At 36.7% G+C, this 18900-nt stretch overlaps 2 protein-coding genes across 3 annotated transcripts in view; both read right to left on the bottom strand.

Moving 5' to 3' along the window:
- Positions 1-12576, bottom strand: part of LOC134801795 (protein stum) — an 82562-nt gene extending 69986 nt beyond the window's left edge. Inside the window, exon 1 of the mRNA XM_063774395.1 lies at positions 11858-12576. The gene's annotated coding sequence lies outside the window, so the exon portion shown is untranslated. The remainder of the gene's footprint in view (positions 1-11857) is intronic.
- Positions 12577-16701: 4125 nt separating this feature from the next.
- Positions 16702-18900, bottom strand: part of LOC134801790 (thyroid receptor-interacting protein 11) — a 78929-nt gene continuing 76730 nt past the window's right edge. Inside the window, exon 11 of one of the 2 annotated variants that reach the window (XR_010145722.1) lies at positions 16702-18586. Coding sequence is in view for 1 of the 2 variants with exons in the window: in XM_063774388.1 (XP_063630458.1) it covers positions 18826-18899 (74 nt within the window). In the remaining variant the exon portion in view is untranslated. Of the gene's footprint in view, position 18900 lies in introns of both variants that reach the window. The other variant, XM_063774388.1, reaches the window with a different exon arrangement.

Here is an 18900-nt window from a genome sequence, read left to right as displayed (position 1 = left end):
TAATCCAGCTGCAATTGACATTTGAACGTTTTTATGCGGTCTTTATGCTGTCTGTGGCTGTTGATATTTCACTTTCTTCTTCTTCCTCGCGTTATCCCGGCATTTTGCCACGGCTCATGGGAGCCAGAGCCAGGGGTCCGCTTGACAATTAATCCCAAGAATTGCAGGCATAGGCACTAGTTTTTATGAAAGCGACTGCGCCGTCTGACTTTCCAACCCAGAGGGGAAACTATATACTACTAATATTGTGATTAGTCCGGTTTTCTCACGATGTTTTCCTTCACCGAAAAGCGACTTGTAAATATCGAATGATATTTTGTACCTACAGTATAAGTTTCGAAACTCATTGATACGAGCCGGCATTTGAACCCGCGACCTCCGGATTGAAAGTCGCACGATCTTACCGCTAGGCCACCAGCGCTTCACTGATATTTAACTTTATAAAACTTAAAATGTAGCGTTTGCTGACAAAAGGCATAAGATAAGATGGGGTAAGCGAAACACCGGGGTTAGTTGTTTGTGGACCGTGCACCAGTTTTATTGTTAACCAAATTATGCTTTATGAAGGTGTCCTACTGTATGATCCGCTAACACTGGGGCTCCACACCATGCCATTCTGGAGGCCAATTCAGATTTAACAATTTGTTATGGTTTGAACTGGTTTTGATACGACCTCGACGATCATCTTGGTGAAAAACTTGTTATTAATCTTTACGGTGCCTAGTCTGTATGTGTTTGTACTACTCACGGATCTCGTTGAGCATAGCTCACGATTTGAAATTGAAGAGGAACAGGAGTTGCGTAAAGTGTCGCGCACCAAAAATATAAAATTGAGTTAATTTCCGTCCATCATCAAAAATAGAGGAACACTGTGTTTTTTAAGACACCAGTGCCCTGTTTATCAAAAGCTTGTAACTTGTAATACAAGTGGAAGTCCCTTTCTAACAGAAAACCTCTCACTTAGCTAATAATCTATTATAGTGTAGATTAGGTTAAGTACATAAAAAAATATTGTAAAATTTATTTATAATAAACAGTTTAAATTAAAAAAAAAAAAAAAAAATTTTTTTTAAAAACAAAAGCTGTTAAAAGGCTACAAGTTACAATCTTTTGATAAACAGGGCACAGGCTGTTAAATTTTTAAACAAACTACATGTAGAACTTAAAACAATCTCAGAAAGTAATATCTTTAAACACAAATTAAGACAGTTTTTATTGAGAGGGTGTTTTTATACTGTAGATGAAGTGCTCGATTTTGTTTAGTCGTAAGTGTTGATTTACTTGTTTTTGTTTAGTTTTAAATGTTTGGCGGGAAACTACAAAAGACAGGGTTGAGTGGAGGAAGCGAGGGGAGGCCTTTGCCCAGCAGTGGGACACTTAACCAGACTAATAAATAAAAATAAAAATAATTTAAATGTTTGTGTAAAATGTATTTTCAAACACAATCTTGTACTGTTCATGAATAAATACTAACTATGACTATTGGCGCGCATCTCACGCACGACTTTCACTACATTTCGCGTGCACCAATCAGTGTAACCCATCTTCAAGGTCGTGTAAAAATAAGATCAAAACATTAACCAGTTGGTAAATCAGAATGTTGCTCCTGTATGCGGAACGCCAGAATAAAATTAAAATGTTTCGCCTGCCGTGACTCTATGCAGGTTAGAACATTATAATGTTCTTAGTTAAAGTAATTGGTAGGACGTTCTTAGCATTTTGTGGGTTTTTGTTAAGGAATGCTCGTTATTTATTTTAGGAACAGTACGAGAGTCGGAACAAGCTAGCTGTACTTGTACTACATAGGAAATTAGGCAAACTTTCATTTTGGAAAGGGAAAATTTCGATCCCTATTACAAAATAGGTAGTAAACTCAGGTAACTTAAGTCCACAACTTACAACTATGGTCCCAATTCAAGTTCCAGTAAAATATGTATAAGTAAGTACCTAAGTATTTTTCAAATTAGGTATGTTGAATATCTAATACAGGAAAAGCATTAGGTAGTATAAACTGAAATAAATACTAAGAAAAGTGACCAAGGCCTCCAGTGCCCCAGGCTGGAATCGATCCTCTGCTATCGCGGCAGGTGCCTGTGCCATTCGGCACATACCGCACAAATATACATATAGTCTAGTTAAGTTGTGAAGAAAATGTTTTCTGAAATGAAACAGTGCGGTGGGACCATCCAAGAACTCCAGATTTGATGGACACCCCCGTTTTTCATAGTTTTGATGTGCAGCGCCACGCGTGGTAAAATAATGAACTAATTCGACCAAAATGCCGCGGCAATTTGCAAACGGCGAAACGTTTGTAAAATGCCGACGCCGTAACTCTGTCTGTCTGTCTGTTTCATATTCATCCTTGAACAACTGAACTGATCTAGATGAATCGAAACTTCGTATGAATGAAACAAAGGATAGTTTTTATCACGAAAATCCTCTTATACAGACGAAGTCGCGGGCAAAAACTAGTGCATATTTAATTTTAGAGTACAGTCAGCAGCAGAAGTTGCTAAGCGGGCCAGGTGTTCAAATAGATCTTGACACGATTTTGTTAAGCGAATAAGAGCGTGTCAAGGTAATTTTGAACACCTCGCCCGCTTAGCAACTTCTGCTGCTGAGTGTACCCACCTACACGATGTCACATTGTCCAAACTTGTTTATAATGATTGCAATTTTGGCAACAACGGCGTCCTTGGCACCGAACTCAGATCGAGATAGCGACGTAACGAACCGACTCAAGGACTCGTCCTTGGTCCATACGCGTTACGAAAGTAATGTTTTGAATAATAATGCCGTTTAGGTGTTTGCTGAATAACATGATTGTAACTTTGGGGACTAGGATTTCGGGTCAAAAATATGTCTTTCCTGTAATCATAATCTTTAAAACGGATCCCTAAGTGTCGTAATGGGCTGGCTTAGATCAAAAATCACAATTTCGATAATCATAGTCACAAGCATGTGCATCCGCGGAACCCGGCACAAATTTAAATCCACAAAAAAATCCTAGGCCTTGACGACGGCACAGCCCTGCCGCAGCCCTAGCCCTAACCAACCACTACCAACCAACTCTCTTCATGCATATATGTACTTTTTACCTTGCTTCAGTTTAAATAAACTTATTATTGTTGTTCAATGTAATCTTTAACGGCTTCTAAGTCTAGGCGGTTCCGGATTCAAATTCCGGTAAGGGCATTTTTTTGTATGTTTGTCGTGATTATTTTGTTTCTAAACGTTTTCTTTTTGTTTAGGCTACCTTAAGTAGGCAAGTAAGCAAGTATGTACGAGTAGGTAAACGTCAATATTTCGCGCCTCAACAAGTCAACACGAAACGAGACGACGAGAGATCCAATTGTGTGCAATTTAAGTGGATAACTAAAATCAAATGCAGGCTACTTTGAAGCACCTTTGAAGAACTCGCCCTACTACTCCTACTAGGAGCTGTAAACTGTAGTTTGAAGACAATGTCGACTTCTAACCTCGAAGGTAGTTTTGTATACGCGATTAAGTAAGATTAAGATATTAACACTTTAAACTCTCGCGTTTTGTACACATATTTAATTACACAAACGGGTCTACCGCAATGAACTTTAATGGGTGCTTGTCTTTGTCTACGGCGAACATTACTACTAATTTCGGGTAGTTTAGTGTTGTTTTATTTATATCTCCGTTAACTTTTGCTGGGACGTCAGTCTTTCCGTGACCAAAGCTGGTGCAACTCAGTTGAAATAAAACGTCGGAATTTAAGGTAAAAACAATGAAATTATATCGCGGTAGACCCGTTTGTGTAATTAAATAAGTCCCATTTAATTACCAACTTAAATAATAGTGAATACATAATTAATTCGGTTTCATATTACTGGCCTATCACCCACACTATTCCATACTTGATTAGATTTGCAGTTCACGGCACTGCTGAGTCAGCGACGCCGACGCGTCATTCACACAGTCGACAGAATTGACCATTCGTCAACCTTACTGCGTTCACATAAGGTCTGCTTTTAGTAGGTTGACATACACAGCTAGTCTACAAACCACTGAGCATTCGTGAATCTTATTTCAACGGCATAAGGTTCATTATTAATAAGTTGATGAATGTAATTATACGACGGTTCGTGACCCAGTGGTTTGGATTGACACGTGCAATTCTGCGGTACCTGCGCTGTACTGGGTTTCAGTTTTGATAGAATATGTACACCAAATGGTTACCTATTGAGAAAATGGTGTTTGCTCTTTATTGGGTTGATCTGGGCAAATCTGGGTAACACATGATCCCACAATGCTCAAGATTCCGCTTTTCGAACCACCTGCTACGCTTGAGGTTAATTTTTGGAATCTTTCGCTTACTCGGGTCACAGAATAAATAATAGTACTAGGTACAGAAGACTCACTCTCTAACAAAACGCGTCTGTTACGATCAGGACAGATATGGCCGCTATAGGTGGCGACAGCGCCACGCGCGGCTTATGGCTAGCCACCAAAATTGGTGTGGAACGGATGTACTTTTAGCTACCAGTAGCAAAGCGACGAAATCGCGGAGTGAGCCACGCCTGCTCGGGTATCAATTTTAATTAGCACAAATGGTTATAGGTAGGTACAACAACTTTGGCCCCGTGTAATTTGTAATACAAATAAACAGTCAAAGAATTGGATTTCCGTACCATTTTGTACCTACTTTGTGACAGTGTCAATAATCTGGTAGGTATCTCTAGCGGCTTTCATATTGATTGTCACTATGGCAAGGTACAAAATAGTAGGTAGTTAGTATTTAAATCAAATCAAACATAAATCAAATTTCATGAATATGAATAACCAACTTTCAGAACAGGAAAAATTAAAATGTATATTCAAACAGTTTAAAAACCCCCGAAGCCTACGGAACCCCACACTCGAGGTAGATAAGGCGTGAAAACTATTAATTTGGCGTATTACACTTGATTAATGACAGCCTTCGCGGCAGCCATTTTGTTATTGCCAATACTTCATATTGGATGGCACATTGACTGACTGAAAGTACACCTTATGTAGACGCAATAAAGGTTAAGATTGGCTAGTCTGTGTAGGTGATGGTACGTAGTTACATGCATGTATTACACGCTCATCCTATTCACATCGGGGCACCCTCGGTTCTTGAAAGGAATGTTACGTTTGTTAATTTCCATATACAGAAGTAGTATGTAGTGCATAATTATTTTCCATCGTATTTTCACGGAAAGGTACGAACGTGTCTTGCTATTTCAGTCAGTCTCGGTACAAAAAATATTGAGGTTGACTGAAGTACCTAGCATGACAAATACGAACGTTTCCGAGAAAATACGATGGAAAGCAAATATGCACTACATCTGTACCTATTTACTGGCAATCCGCTCTGTTAGTGGAAAAAGGCGGCAAATTCGAAAAAAAATGGAATTCCTCGTTTCGCTTTTTCTACTGACAAAAGTTGATTTGCCAGAGTATACCTATAGGGGAAGGTGCAAGAAGGTGGAAATTTGTCCCCATTTATCCCAGTAGAGATATGTACATATTAACAAACAACGTTCAGCTTAAATGATTGAGGGTAGGAGCTTGAAATTTTAAACATATAGGTACCATATACTTCAAATGTTGTAAGGTTAACTCGGGTAATTCCGAAATTCGGATAATTCCGAAATTAAGATGAAAATCACCCAAAATTCCATCATGATAAAAGTCTCTTTTCGTAACTATCCGACAGTTTTCGACATTCGGAGTTACCCGAATACACCTTAGAGCTCTTAGAAAAAGGCTTAAGGAGATGAAAATGGTGATTCAAAGTTTTTTTACAACTTCTACGCAGATTAAGGTACAGTAGGAGTAAATACTTATCAATACATATGTATTACAAAACAAATTCCCTTGCCACGTCTGACTGTCTGTGTGTATGTTCGCGTTAAACTCAGAAACTACTGAACGGTATTTCATTCGGTTTTCACCTATCTATAGAGTGATTCTTGAGGAAGGTTTAGGTGTATAATTTTAAAGGTTTTGTGTAAATTGGTTCAACTACCCGTGCCTAGCCGGGCCGGTTTGACATAGACATAGACATAGACATAGACATAGAAAAACTTTATTTAACATCACAAACATCACATTAATGGTACATTTGAACATAGATCTAATGTATTTAGTCTAAGCATTTAAACATAAAACCTTAAAAACTTTTAAAACAAATTAAATTTATGTTTACATATAAACAAAACAGCGTGATGTTAAAAAGGGGCTCGACTCAGCATGATGTTACAGTAAAATTAACTGCAACGCTGGTTTTCAGTCGGACCCTAATAAAATAATAAAGAACCTAAAGTAGGTAAAAGAGGAAAATAAAATATGTGACGGAACGGAGCGCGGAGTGTAAGTTATAAAAAATATATGTGTACCTACTGTGTATTTTATGTGTGTTCGTTAGTTTGTGTAATACAGTATCATATTAAAATATATATATTAAAAAAGGAACGTTTTGTGTATATAGATTGGGATATATATTGAGTGTGAAGTGCATACGTATTTGTTAAGAATATAGTCTAATGTATTGTTTGGCTGGGCTATTTTCAGAGATAAGAAGGTAGGTAAGAGGGTATTGCTCTACCGCCAAGAGGTAGTTCTTTTTGAATCTGAAGAAGGTGTCGCTTAAGTCGGGTTTTGAAACTATGAAGACCATTTAATATCTGTAGTGGTGGAGGTATATTATTCCAGCACTTAGTTGCTGTGTATTTAAAACTACCTCGAAAAGCTGTGGTGCAGTGATGTGAAGCTACTAATTTGCTGCTGACCGATCTAAGGCTATATTTCATTGAAGTGTTTGAGCGCCAGGTGAACTTTTCAAAGAGGTACTCCGGTTTTGCAAACTTTACTACGCCGAACAATAAGGAAGAAAGATGGAGTTCTCTTCTGTAAGCCATTTTGAGAATGCCTGATGAATTTAAATAAGGAGTCACATGCGCTCGCGGGGAAATTTTAAAACAATAACGCGCACATGCATTTTGGACTCTTTGTATGATGCGGTCTGTCCGTGCTAATAAGCGTGGACCATATACTACATCCGCGTAATCAAATCTTGAGAGTATAAGCGTATCACAAAGTTTGATTCGAAGGTCTTCGCTAAGAAAATCACGGATTCTATAGAGGATTTTTAGTCTATAAAACGAGTTTCTGGCAATATTTGCTATGTGACTTTCAAACCGAAGAGTCTCGTCCATTATAAGACCTAAATTACGCGACTCGAAAACACGATCTATTTGTTCGCCTGAAATGAAAATTATTGGTTTATGGCTATCTATTTGTATTAATTGGTGTTTGGAACCGAAAAACATAACTTTTGATTTGCTGGGATTTAGAACTAAAGAATTTGAGGAGGACCAAGTTGTTATATTGTTCAAGTCTTCATTTATTTTGGCAACTGCTACAGCAACATTAGTAGGATCACATGGGATGTAGATTTGGATATCATCAGCGTATAAGTGGAAGTTACTATGTTTTATTACATCACGGACATCAGCTGTATATAAAATAAATAATAGCGGGCCTAGGATCGATCCCTGTGGCACTCCTCTAGATAATATAGATGGTTTAGACTTAAAAATCATACCGCTACTATCTTGAAGTTTGACCATTTGTGTTCGATCAGTAAGATAACTCGAAAACCATTTAATTGTGTCCGGTTCAAAACCATAATATTTCATTTTGGATAACAATAAGTTTGTATTTATGGCATCAAAGGCACGAGAGAAATCAAGAAGTGCCATTATAGTTCCCCTGCCCATATCTTGTGCAGATAGTATATTGTCTACTACATCAAGAAGTGCAGTTGCCGTGCTATGCGATTTACGAAACCCAGATTGTAGAACAGGAAGAACTTGATTTTTTTCAAGAAAAGCAGATAACTGAGTATATACAAGTCGTTCGATTATTTTAGATATACAAGGAAGAATGCTTATTGGTCGCAAATCTTTAAAACTACTGACGTTACTTTTTTTGGGAAGAGGCGTTACTAATGCTATTTTCCAGGCATCGGGAAAGACTGAGGATATTATAGATTTATTTATTATTGCAGTGATAGTACCTAGTGAATGAGGAAGAGTTAAAAGTAGCATATCTAATGAAATACCGTCATCGCCCAGAGCAGAGGATTTAAGTGATCTAATTATTTTTAGTACTGAGATTTCATCTACTGGCTCTAAGCTAAATGATAAGGCATGGTAGCGATTGGATTCAAAGTAAGATTGATATGGCTGTGGAGCTACAGGATTACCTGCAACTTCGAGAAAATGCGAGTTAATAAGATCTGGGTCACGTAAATGAGTAGGAATATCATGGTTTTGAGATTTCTGAGTTACTTTCACGGTGCGTTTAAGATTGTTCCACAGAGATCGAGAATTACTAGCATTACGGTTAATATGTTGATTGAAATATGCCCGTGTTTCATTAAATATAGCTTTGTTAACGCAGCTTTTTAAATCAGTGTAGTATTTTTTATGCTCACCTAGTCCAGATGCCCTAAACCTATTATGAGCCTGATCACGCAGACGCATCATTTCCCTGATCGTATATGTTATCCAAGGATAGCTTCTTTCTCTGATAATAACCTGTTTTTGAGGTGCATATAAGTCAAACAATGATAAAACTATGCTATTAAAAGAATTTACCATATTTGCTAGTTTTATACTAATTTCTGCCCGCGAGTTCGTAAATAAAGTTACTTTGCAAATTAAACTCAACGACTATTAATTTATAGTTAATTTTGTAATGGGTTTTTCCGGAGTTTTGGAGCTTCAAGGCTATTTGTTATGTGCTTGTTATTGATAAGGGTAATATTTGTAAGCAAGGCCAAGTAGTTGGCCGTGAGGGATTTTTATTACAAACTGACCAACGATTTACCAGGGACCTTTACCTGACAGCTCATTGACACCTGAGACTGACGATTGCAATTTCCTTCCACAAACGCCAAGGGAAAAGAAAACCCGGCCAAGTGCGAGTCGGACTCGCGCACGAAGGGTTCCGTACCATTTACGCAAAAAACGGCAAAAAAATCACGTTTATTGTATGGGAGCCCCGCTTAAATATTTATTATATTATGTTTTGAGTATATGTTGTTATAGCGGGAACAGAAATACATCATCTGTGAAAATTTCAACTGCCTAGCTATCACGGTTCATGAAATACAGCCTGGTGACAGACAGACAGAAGGACACACGGACAGACAGACAGACAGACAGACGGACAGCGGAGTCTTAGTAATAGGGTCCCGTTTTACCCTTTGGGTACGGAAAAATGTATCAAAATGATACTACAAAAAGTCACGTGGATATTCCCATAACATTATTTATGATTCGATTGATATTTTCTATAAGCGATTGTCATCTTGGCTGACCCCCTGAATTTCCAACCCAGAGGGAACCAAACCTTATTGGGATGAATAATTGTTTACGATGTTTTCCTTCAACGAAAAGCAATTACCTAGTAAATATCCAATGATATTCAATAGTACATTACGATACAAGTGCGAAAAGTAGGGAATTCGCAACGAGTGGGATAAATTGAAACACGACCGAAAGGAGTGTTTTAAATCGACACTTGTATTGTAATGTACTATTGAATATCATTGGATATTTACTAGGTACTAATTGATTTTCGCTCGTTTGACAGTACATATGGCCCTTTAAATTTTTGACATAGGCACGTATTGTCCTTAATCCCGCCCTTGGATGGTAAAGTAGCACCATATGTACCTACTGTAAATGATACTTCTCAACTCGTGTCGATTTAAAACACTCCCTTCGGTCGTGTTTCAATTTATTGCCACTCGTTGCGAATTCCCTATTTTCGCACTTGTATCGTAGGTAATGTACCTACTATACGTACATCGTTTTAAAAATCTCATTGGCACGAGCCGGGATTTGAACCTCGAACTCTTGACTTCCTATGTAGTTTGGGACGCCTGTTTTCCGGAGGGCGAGGTTGAGATCACGGATTACCTGCAGTTTGCTACAGCTTTAACACGTTTACTGCGATACGGGGTCGAAAGGCCCCTGGCAAAGTATGGTTAATGTCTTAATGACGAGTCACACTAATTGCCGCAGCGAAGGCGTGAAAACGCCTTTCTATCGCTTCATATTAATCTGGACATTTTCAGAATACTCTCATGTTTTATGTTTGATAGTTTTGTTTTGCTGTTGGTCTTAGTTTTGTATTAAGTAGATATTGTACAAACGATGCCATAAAGCATAGAAATACATTTAAAGTTTAAAATTTTGGGGCGTTAATAAATACCCCCGGAAAAAAAGTGCAAAAAAAGACAAAATTTTTGAAAGCGATGGGCTAGTGATCCAGAGACGCGAGTTTGAGCTTCGTCCGAGGCAGTTAATTTTTCTACTTTTAATTTATTTCTATGTTTATTAGTTATTTTTTATTAAACAAGAGATAGGGTTTTACTAATCCAGAGATAAATCACGTACCTAAATTAATACTATAAATTAATCATATTTATACTACATGAGTATGATATTTCACTAGGTATAGATATACATTTATGATATGTGTGTTTGATTCGTGGGTATTATAGGTATCTTTTTGATATCCACGGCAATATGATATTACTAAAGCCAAATTACTTAAAACGTTTTTGTAATCGTGTCAAAAACGGTGTACTTTCGTTTGGGCCAAATACCTTTCGCCAAATTTCACTTCCCAACAAACATATACATATATCGCAATAGTTTCATTTCCCAAAGGAATTTATAGCAAAGTTACACTTCGCATATAATTTTTTTGGTCAAATTATCATTTGGCATGATTTTACTTTGTCAAATGTTATTAGGACAAAAACTTATTTAGCAAACGTTTTGGTTGGACTACTAGCAAAGGGGGGGGCTGGGTCTTAGATTTCTTTTTGTCAAAGTGGTGTCATTATGACATTATTTTTAAATGATTGTAATGTGTAGACCACGTCAAAATAAGCATATTTTCTTGAAAAACTTTCTCTAAAATAAAAAATGACCGAGTTAGACGCCTCCAAAGATTGATGTTTTTAAAGGGACCTGCGATGGGATTTGGAAATCAATTTTCATCGAGAGTGGTGTCATTATGACATATATTTTAAATAATTGTAACGTATAGAACACGTCAAAATAGGCTACTTTTACTTGGAAAACTTATTTCTAAAATTGAAAATGGCGGAGATCGAGCGTTTTACATAACACTCTTTTAAGGCAGGTCGGTGTAGGTACGACGACGAGCGAAGCGAGGAGGAGTGTTAGGTAGAATTGCGACCTTACAGCGCGCGAGCCGAGCGAGCGAAGCGAGCGTGCCGCGGCAGCGGCCGGCGAAGCGCCAGAACCGACTTTTTTATAATAATAAAATTTTACAAGTCCCAGCTCCCTTTAAAAACATCAATATTTTGGGAAATATATGTGTGTGTGTGTGTGTGTGTGTGTGTGTGTGTGTGTGTGTGTGTGTGTGTGTGTGTGTGTGTGTGTGTGTGTGTGTGTGTCGAAATTCACGACAAGTACAAGAAAGCTGACTAAACTATGGAGTGGTAAAAAAACAAACACATCTTTACAACAAGGCTGTATATTACATTGGTAAGGGCGTGTCCTTTTTTTGGTTACCTGTCTAGATTGCAGAAATAAAGCATTTACTTATTATTGAAGATAATTAACCCCAACGTAAAAATACTTAAACCTAAGAGACCAAAATAGAGTTTGAGTTTAGTTTACAGTGTGTGTTTTAAAAGAACTGCCTATTAGATTACATAAACGTTTTACGTTTAATACATGCTTTTTAAGTTAACTATAGGTAAAATAGTTTTTGCGAATCATTTCATTTAATTTTAAAAAATACAAACCCATAAGACAAATCCTTAGCAACACAACACATACACACTAAAAACGTTTTAGACAATCACAAATACAAACAAGTTTTTTTTTTATTTCACATTTTCGCAAATTTCACTGTCACGCACTAAAACGTCATCATTTCAGCTTAATTTTGAACACGTAAAAAATATGGAAAAATTCCATGATTGTCTTTTTGGCGCGAAAACCGAAAGTCCTAACGGTCATTTTTGAAAATGGAACACCGTTTCATAAATGTACGCGAGCACGCGAGTTAAAAGTAACATTAAGAAACGTTTTCTTCATGTGAAACGAAGGTTACAATTTTCAGCCATTTTTTTGCAAAAAACACTTGAAGTAAATCACACTTTAAATACTTTTGAGAATATTTCCATGTAAAATCACAAGCGAATTTTCGCGAATTTTAAGCAGTTCTGTTTATTTTTGTTTTGTTCCTAGTTTCTAAGGCTACGAGGCGGCTTGCAAGGCGCCTCAATACTGACCATTGTATGAAGAAAGGGTGGGTGGGGGTTCTTAATCATGGGGGTGGAATAACTTTGCTTTTTAATTATGGTCGTGCGTCGATAGGGGTGTTTTTCGGTTTTTTGGGGTCATGGTGTCGCCCGAGACATTTTCTGGGTCACATCTCTATTTTTGGAGTTTTGTTGCTTTGTAAGGTCTGATTAGATCATCGGGAAGTTGTAACACGGTTTTTTTACCAATTTGAAAGGGGGGAGTTTCAATAAAGCTTGTTTTTGAATATACAGTCGTTATCAGATATATCGGAGCGGCAAAAATATCTGATCATGTACACTAACTTCTTTCTAATAGAGGTTTCGTTCAGATATATTTGATGGCGATTGTAATTGCATTTAATCTTGCTACGTGATGGCGACTACAATTGCCTTTAGTGTTGCTACTTCCACAAAAAAGTTGCCTGATAATCCTGAACCGTATTGCAGAAATATAAGGTCTACCTACTAAGTATTTGTGTGTTGATATGAGTATGCTGCTTTGAAAATGATAAACAATTGAACGTTTTGGTTGTACATATTTTACTATATTTTAATTGAACGCAATCATCGCTAAGGTATGCTCGTAGCGCTACGCCGTAGCTCGTAGTCCGTGAAAAAACGCGGCATTTGACTACCTCTTTAAAAATTTTGCTGTTCTGACTGTACTACAGTTGCAGTAAGGAGTGGCTGCAGCACTAATGTTGCACTTTAGAGACTCTTTACAACTCACGATCTTCAAATTCGATGTTGACTTCTACTACTACTACTTATCTGTCTCGTCGAATGATGGTCTTTTTAAGAAGTTTATTCAATATTAAAAATATTTGATGAAATAGGTTTTCACCGTATTTTTATTACTGAAATGTTACATTTCTAAATGAATGAACGTGCTAATGTTGCAAAAAATATCTAGAAACGTTTTACGTGAAAAGTTTCATAGGGACCATTATTTGACCCGAGTGGTTTAAAATATTGAAAGATACTGAGTGACAAATACACTGAATCACAAAAGAACCACTCTAGTCTAGTAGTCTAGATCCTTTGCAGGATGCATCGAACACCACTCTTACCTTGGTGATCTCTCGATCCTCGCGAACTACCTCGTGATGTAGTAGGTAGATTGTATTTTCTTACCGTGTTAAATCGTATAAAGCAGAGAAGTAAAGTGATTGAAAGACGCCCGTGCCGCGCCTCTGCATTAATCACCTTTGTAAGTAGGTATCCGTGCACATCGTATTAGTTTCTCACTAATAAACATACATTATTTTATTTCTATCTCATTATGACAACTCTCAACTCTTCCAGCAGAATCGGCCCAACCACCAGTTCATTATTGAAAGATACTAAAATAAATCTATCTATATATCTTGTATATATACATAAATACAGTATGTGTCAGAACGAAAGGCCAAGAAAGAGACCCATTAATGTTTAGGTCATACTGAGCAACTTTTACTATGGGACCAACCCCGAAAACGCGGAAAAAAAATTGGATGTTTCATACATTTTGCTGGTCTGATGTTGAAATTTCCTATGGGAGAGTCAATTTTTTTCCGCATTTTCGGGGTTAGTCGCACAGTAAACGTTGCTCAGTATGACCTAAACATTATTGGGTCTCTTTCGTTGCCTTTCGTTCTGATACATACTGTATATTATATGTAATATATGTTTAGTATTTAAAGTTGGTCAAGCAGATCTTGTCAGTAGAAAAAGGCGGTAAATTTGAAAAATGTAGGCGCGAAGGGATATCGTCTCATAGAAAATTTGAATCCGCGCCTTTTTCTACTGACAAGATTTGCTTGACCATTTATATTATATATATAGCATGTATTTTATTTTATAATATTATTTATGTATTTTAGAAGCGCTGGTGGCCTAGCGGTAAGAGCGTGCGACTTTCATTCTGGAGGTCGCGGGTTCAAACCCCGGCTCGTACCAATGAGTTTTTCGGACCTATGTACGAAATATCATTTGATATTTGCCAGTCGCTTTTCGGTGAAGGAAAACATCGTGAGGAAACCGGACTAATCCCAATTAGGCCTAGTTTCCCCTCTGGGTTGGAAGGTCAGATGGCAGTCGCTTTCGTAAAAACTAGTGCCTACGTCAAATCATGGGATTAGTTGTCAAGCGGACCTCAGGCTTCCATGAGCCGTGGCAAAATGCCGGGATAACGCGAGGAAGAAGAAGAAGATTTATGTATTTTATTTACTTTTGGACATTTTGGTTAGTTTACTTTTAACCTTTTGGACGCCAATGACCGATATATCCGCACCGCAGGTTCAACGCCAAAGACCGATTAATCGGTCACAGACCACAGAGCAACATAGACCTACGTGTATATGCATAAAGTTCATTTTCAGTTTTGACACTTCGGTGACATGGCGTCCGCGTGACAGCTTTTGTGTTTGATACGGCGTCGAAAAGGTTAAAATTTTACTGTGCATTCCGTAAGTTTGTCTATCTAATTTGAATTCTCCCCTCATCTACTCGAAGGTTAGCTGGAAGAGATCAGTTACAGGGATAATTTCGCCTTTGTACCTTTATTTCTGTAAATATTATGTAAACCTGTGTGAGTAAAGTGATTACTACTACTACTACTACTAAATCCTTTGCAGGATGCGTTGAACACCACTCTTATCTTTGTGGTCTCTCGATCCTCGCGAACTACCGCGTGATGTGGTAGGTACGTTGTGTTCTTTCTCAGGCTTGTCTACCTGTTCCATGTGGTTTAAGATAAGGTATTATTTAATCACATCATCATACCACCAATCTTGTCTATCATCTAGATATGCACATATCAAATCTTGCAAAGAGGGCTTTTTTATAGGCGGCTAGAGGCTATTTATCTCTCTCTCTCTTACCGTATGAAATCTAGAAGTGCGTTTATATAGCCTTTTACCGGTTTTTCTCCTCATTGAGATTATAAAGATCGTATCCTATAAAGCAGTAAAGCAAAGTGATTGGAAGCGGCCCGCGCCGAGCCTCTGCATTAATCACCTTTGTAAGTATCCGTGCACATCGTATCACGGATGCATTCAGAGCTGAGCAATATAATAGCAATCTGATACGTTCGCTGCAGCATCGTGTCTAGAGTGGTGCCGTTCTCGAGAATGTTCTCCGTTTACTATGGGAAATATTACGGTAAAAGGCCAAGACTGGTACACCACAAAATTACCTAGATATAGTTTCTTGTTTGTCTTTTTTTTTACTTATAGGTTGATTAAGTGTACCCTAATATGTGCAGTTTGTATTTGTGGCATTAACACATTTTATTTTATTATCATTGAAATTTAACATGATGACATCGCCACACTTTATCATTACAAATTCAATGCAGAGTTAGCTTGGTCCGACTCTTATGTAGGTGCGCCACCTCAACTCTCCTTGATGCCTTATGGGAATTAAGCTAGTAGATGGAAAGTCCCTGTGTATATGTAATTATTTTAATGCAAACGGAATATTTAGTCGATCGGAATTTTTTTGATGGGCTGTCAATTTACTTGAAAACATTCGCCTGTTAATCGCTGAACGCCACGCCATCGCATCGCATCGTGAACCTTATCCGAATGCACGAAGGTTGATATTGGGCTGTAACCGCGCGCGTCATTTGAATTCTTTGGCGGTCTAAGGCCCATATAACCATTCCGGTCGCAGAATCATCAAAGTAATAACTAAATGTCAGATGTGTCGTAACGAATTATTTTGGGATAACTAGTCGCAAACTGGTAATGTGTGCACACGGCGACGACACTTTGTGACCAAAATGAGTTTGCGTAGACTCTTGCCCATTTCTGATAACGGTGTCGTAACGGCGACAGAAAATGGTTGTATGGGGGGTTAACAACGTTGGTTAGGGGGTTCAATGACCAAACCGAAAACGGTCACTCCGTCTTTTATGCAAAACGTCCCTTCTTCAAAGTATCCCATTTCCACAATTTTGACATGAAATATCGTCAGATAAAACGTAATTTTTAACAGACTTCAAAAAAGGAGGTTTTCAATTCGTCGGTATCTCTTTTTAAAACAAAGGTTTTTTTAAAAAAAACGGTGCCTTTTACACTTTGTAATGTTTTCTTGTATTTTATTTTATTTATTTATTTATTAATGTTTTCTTGTAAAATATGGAAATTGATTATACTTACTTTTTGTTTAGCAAAGCTAGATGTTTTTTTACCCCCCGACAGAACGGAGACGGTATGGTATATGCAATATGCATTTAGGGTGTCAGGCTGTTTGTTTAGTGTTTGTGCACATGAATTGAGTATCCTTTTATCTCTGTAAGGGCTTGACCGATTTGGTTTTGGTTTTAAGTAAAGGTTGTTAAATAAAACAATGAATGATTAAAACGCATTCATATATTGCTGCGATAAACCAATATAATTAATTAATACAAATATTAACATATTCACAATTTAAATTTACATTATTACATCAGGCGTCACATACAACATAACTATTATTTTCAATTTTATTGCCACTGAATTAACGTGCAAAATCAATATACACGAATACAAATTTAACAAGAAATTATTTCCAAAATGAAATTTAAAATTGACATAAAATAAAATAATAAGTAAGTAATGTAGTTTGCTGAAAAAAGGGATCTTACAATAAAGTGCGAAAACTAGCATTAATGCGTTAATTTATTTTTCGCACATTCTGCATAGTATAAAATATCCGATTTTCTAGCAAAACAACCCAAAAACTAAGATAATTTATTTTTAAAGAAACCAATTTGTAGTTATGTCAGTATAATATACGACTATTTATACTTGAAGAGGCAAAGCACTAAAACCGCTCAAAACGTCATATATTTGATGATTCACATAACCTATTAGATTTAGTGTATAACATAAGTTATACAAAACTAACTAGAAACTAAAAATGATTATTATACAGGCGTATGATTAACTAATTTGAACAAAATACAGGCGAAACTGAAGAATTTAAAATTATTTTATATTACAAGCTAACATAACACTACGTACAGATGTACTTAGTACATAATTGTTTCCATCGTATTTTCTCGGAAAAGTTCGTATTTGTCATGCTACTTCAGTCAACCTCAGTACCTTTGGTCCGAAACTGACTGAAATAGCAAGAGCGACGTTCGTACGTTTTTGTGAAAATACCATGAAATATAATTATGTAATATAATTAAGTACTACATCTGCTTGATATACATTTGTAACCCTATCACTGCGTTACACATATAAGTGTCAATCAGATTCCAACATCACTCCTTCTAGTGGGTAAATGTAACGTGTATGGTATTAAAAGGGTTAACATTGCATTATTAAATGGAGTAAAACTTCTATTTTAATCAGTTTCATGCACTTTTAGCATCATTAGTGCTTAAAAGGTAAAAATTGCGAAATAAAATTGTATCACCCCAAAAATATGTTTAAAAGAAGTAAATATGACTACTATTGCTAAAATCTTTCTAAATAAGGCACTAAATGTACTAAAACATATACAGAATATAGTCAGCCGAAAAAATATCTGCGCTACTAAGTCTGTTCTGATATAACTGATACAGAACGGGTGTAAAGATATTTTTGAGCACCTTGGTAGCTCAGATATTTCTTCAGCTATCTACTTAGATACTTATTTATTTGAACATACTTAAATTGAACTCGAAGTTAAATAAATGCTAAATATTTTACAGATTCACTATAGTACAAATGTGATAAGAATTATTTGTAGAAAAGCGCTGATTAATAATACTATATTAATTTAATCATGACACCAAAACTGTTTTTATATGCCAGATACTAAAGTGACAGTTAGATTGTCTGATCTATCCGGTTTTGTACTAAAATGACAATTAAAGGGCAATTCAGACAGTCATTTCTTGTTATTAAAAGGTTATCGATATGATCTGTCAGCTTTCAGATTATATCCATAACAGTTTGATAACAAGAAATTATTATCTGAATATACCTCTTGGATTATAGAGATTTCGTAGTAGATTGGTCAATCGGACTATCATTTTAATATTTAAGATAAGTATAAATATGCTGGGTAAAATCATAACCCTTTTTTTGCTTTGTTGTCGTCGGGTAAAATAGAGTTTAATGTAATGTATCCATTTGACTTCGATAACGTTTTTTGTGTTTCTATAGCTAAATGTCTTGTTGTATAAACGTCTTTTAAATTAAATGACAAGGCCGATTCAAAATGGCGGCCTCTGTATTCCTCGTCTGGTAATCTCCCGTGTCCATACTAGTGGAGACTCGATGGTCAGACTCTATGGATATCTGGGAGGTGGTCTACACGTTGTCTATGTTTTGTAAGAGTTGACAGTTGATTTAAATATTTGATTAACTTTGATTATATTTATTTAGTTTTTATTGCAGAAATGAAAAACGTAATGTACAAAAGGCGAACTTAATGCCAATGAGGCATTCTTTATCAGTCACGATTATAGACAACGTTTGATATTTTAACAATCTGATATATATTTACATATCCTTCAAAACGTGTTTCAAAATGGCGCCCTGCGTATTCCTCGTCTGGTTAACTCCCGTGTCCATAAC

This window comes from Cydia splendana, chromosome 23 (assembly GCF_910591565.1).
Source record: "Cydia splendana chromosome 23, ilCydSple1.2, whole genome shotgun sequence".
In the NCBI taxonomy this organism is placed as follows: Eukaryota; Metazoa; Arthropoda; class Insecta; order Lepidoptera; family Tortricidae; genus Cydia; species Cydia splendana.
Note: the sequence above shows the minus strand (reverse complement) of the source record. Positions and strands in the feature narration are given on the sequence as shown.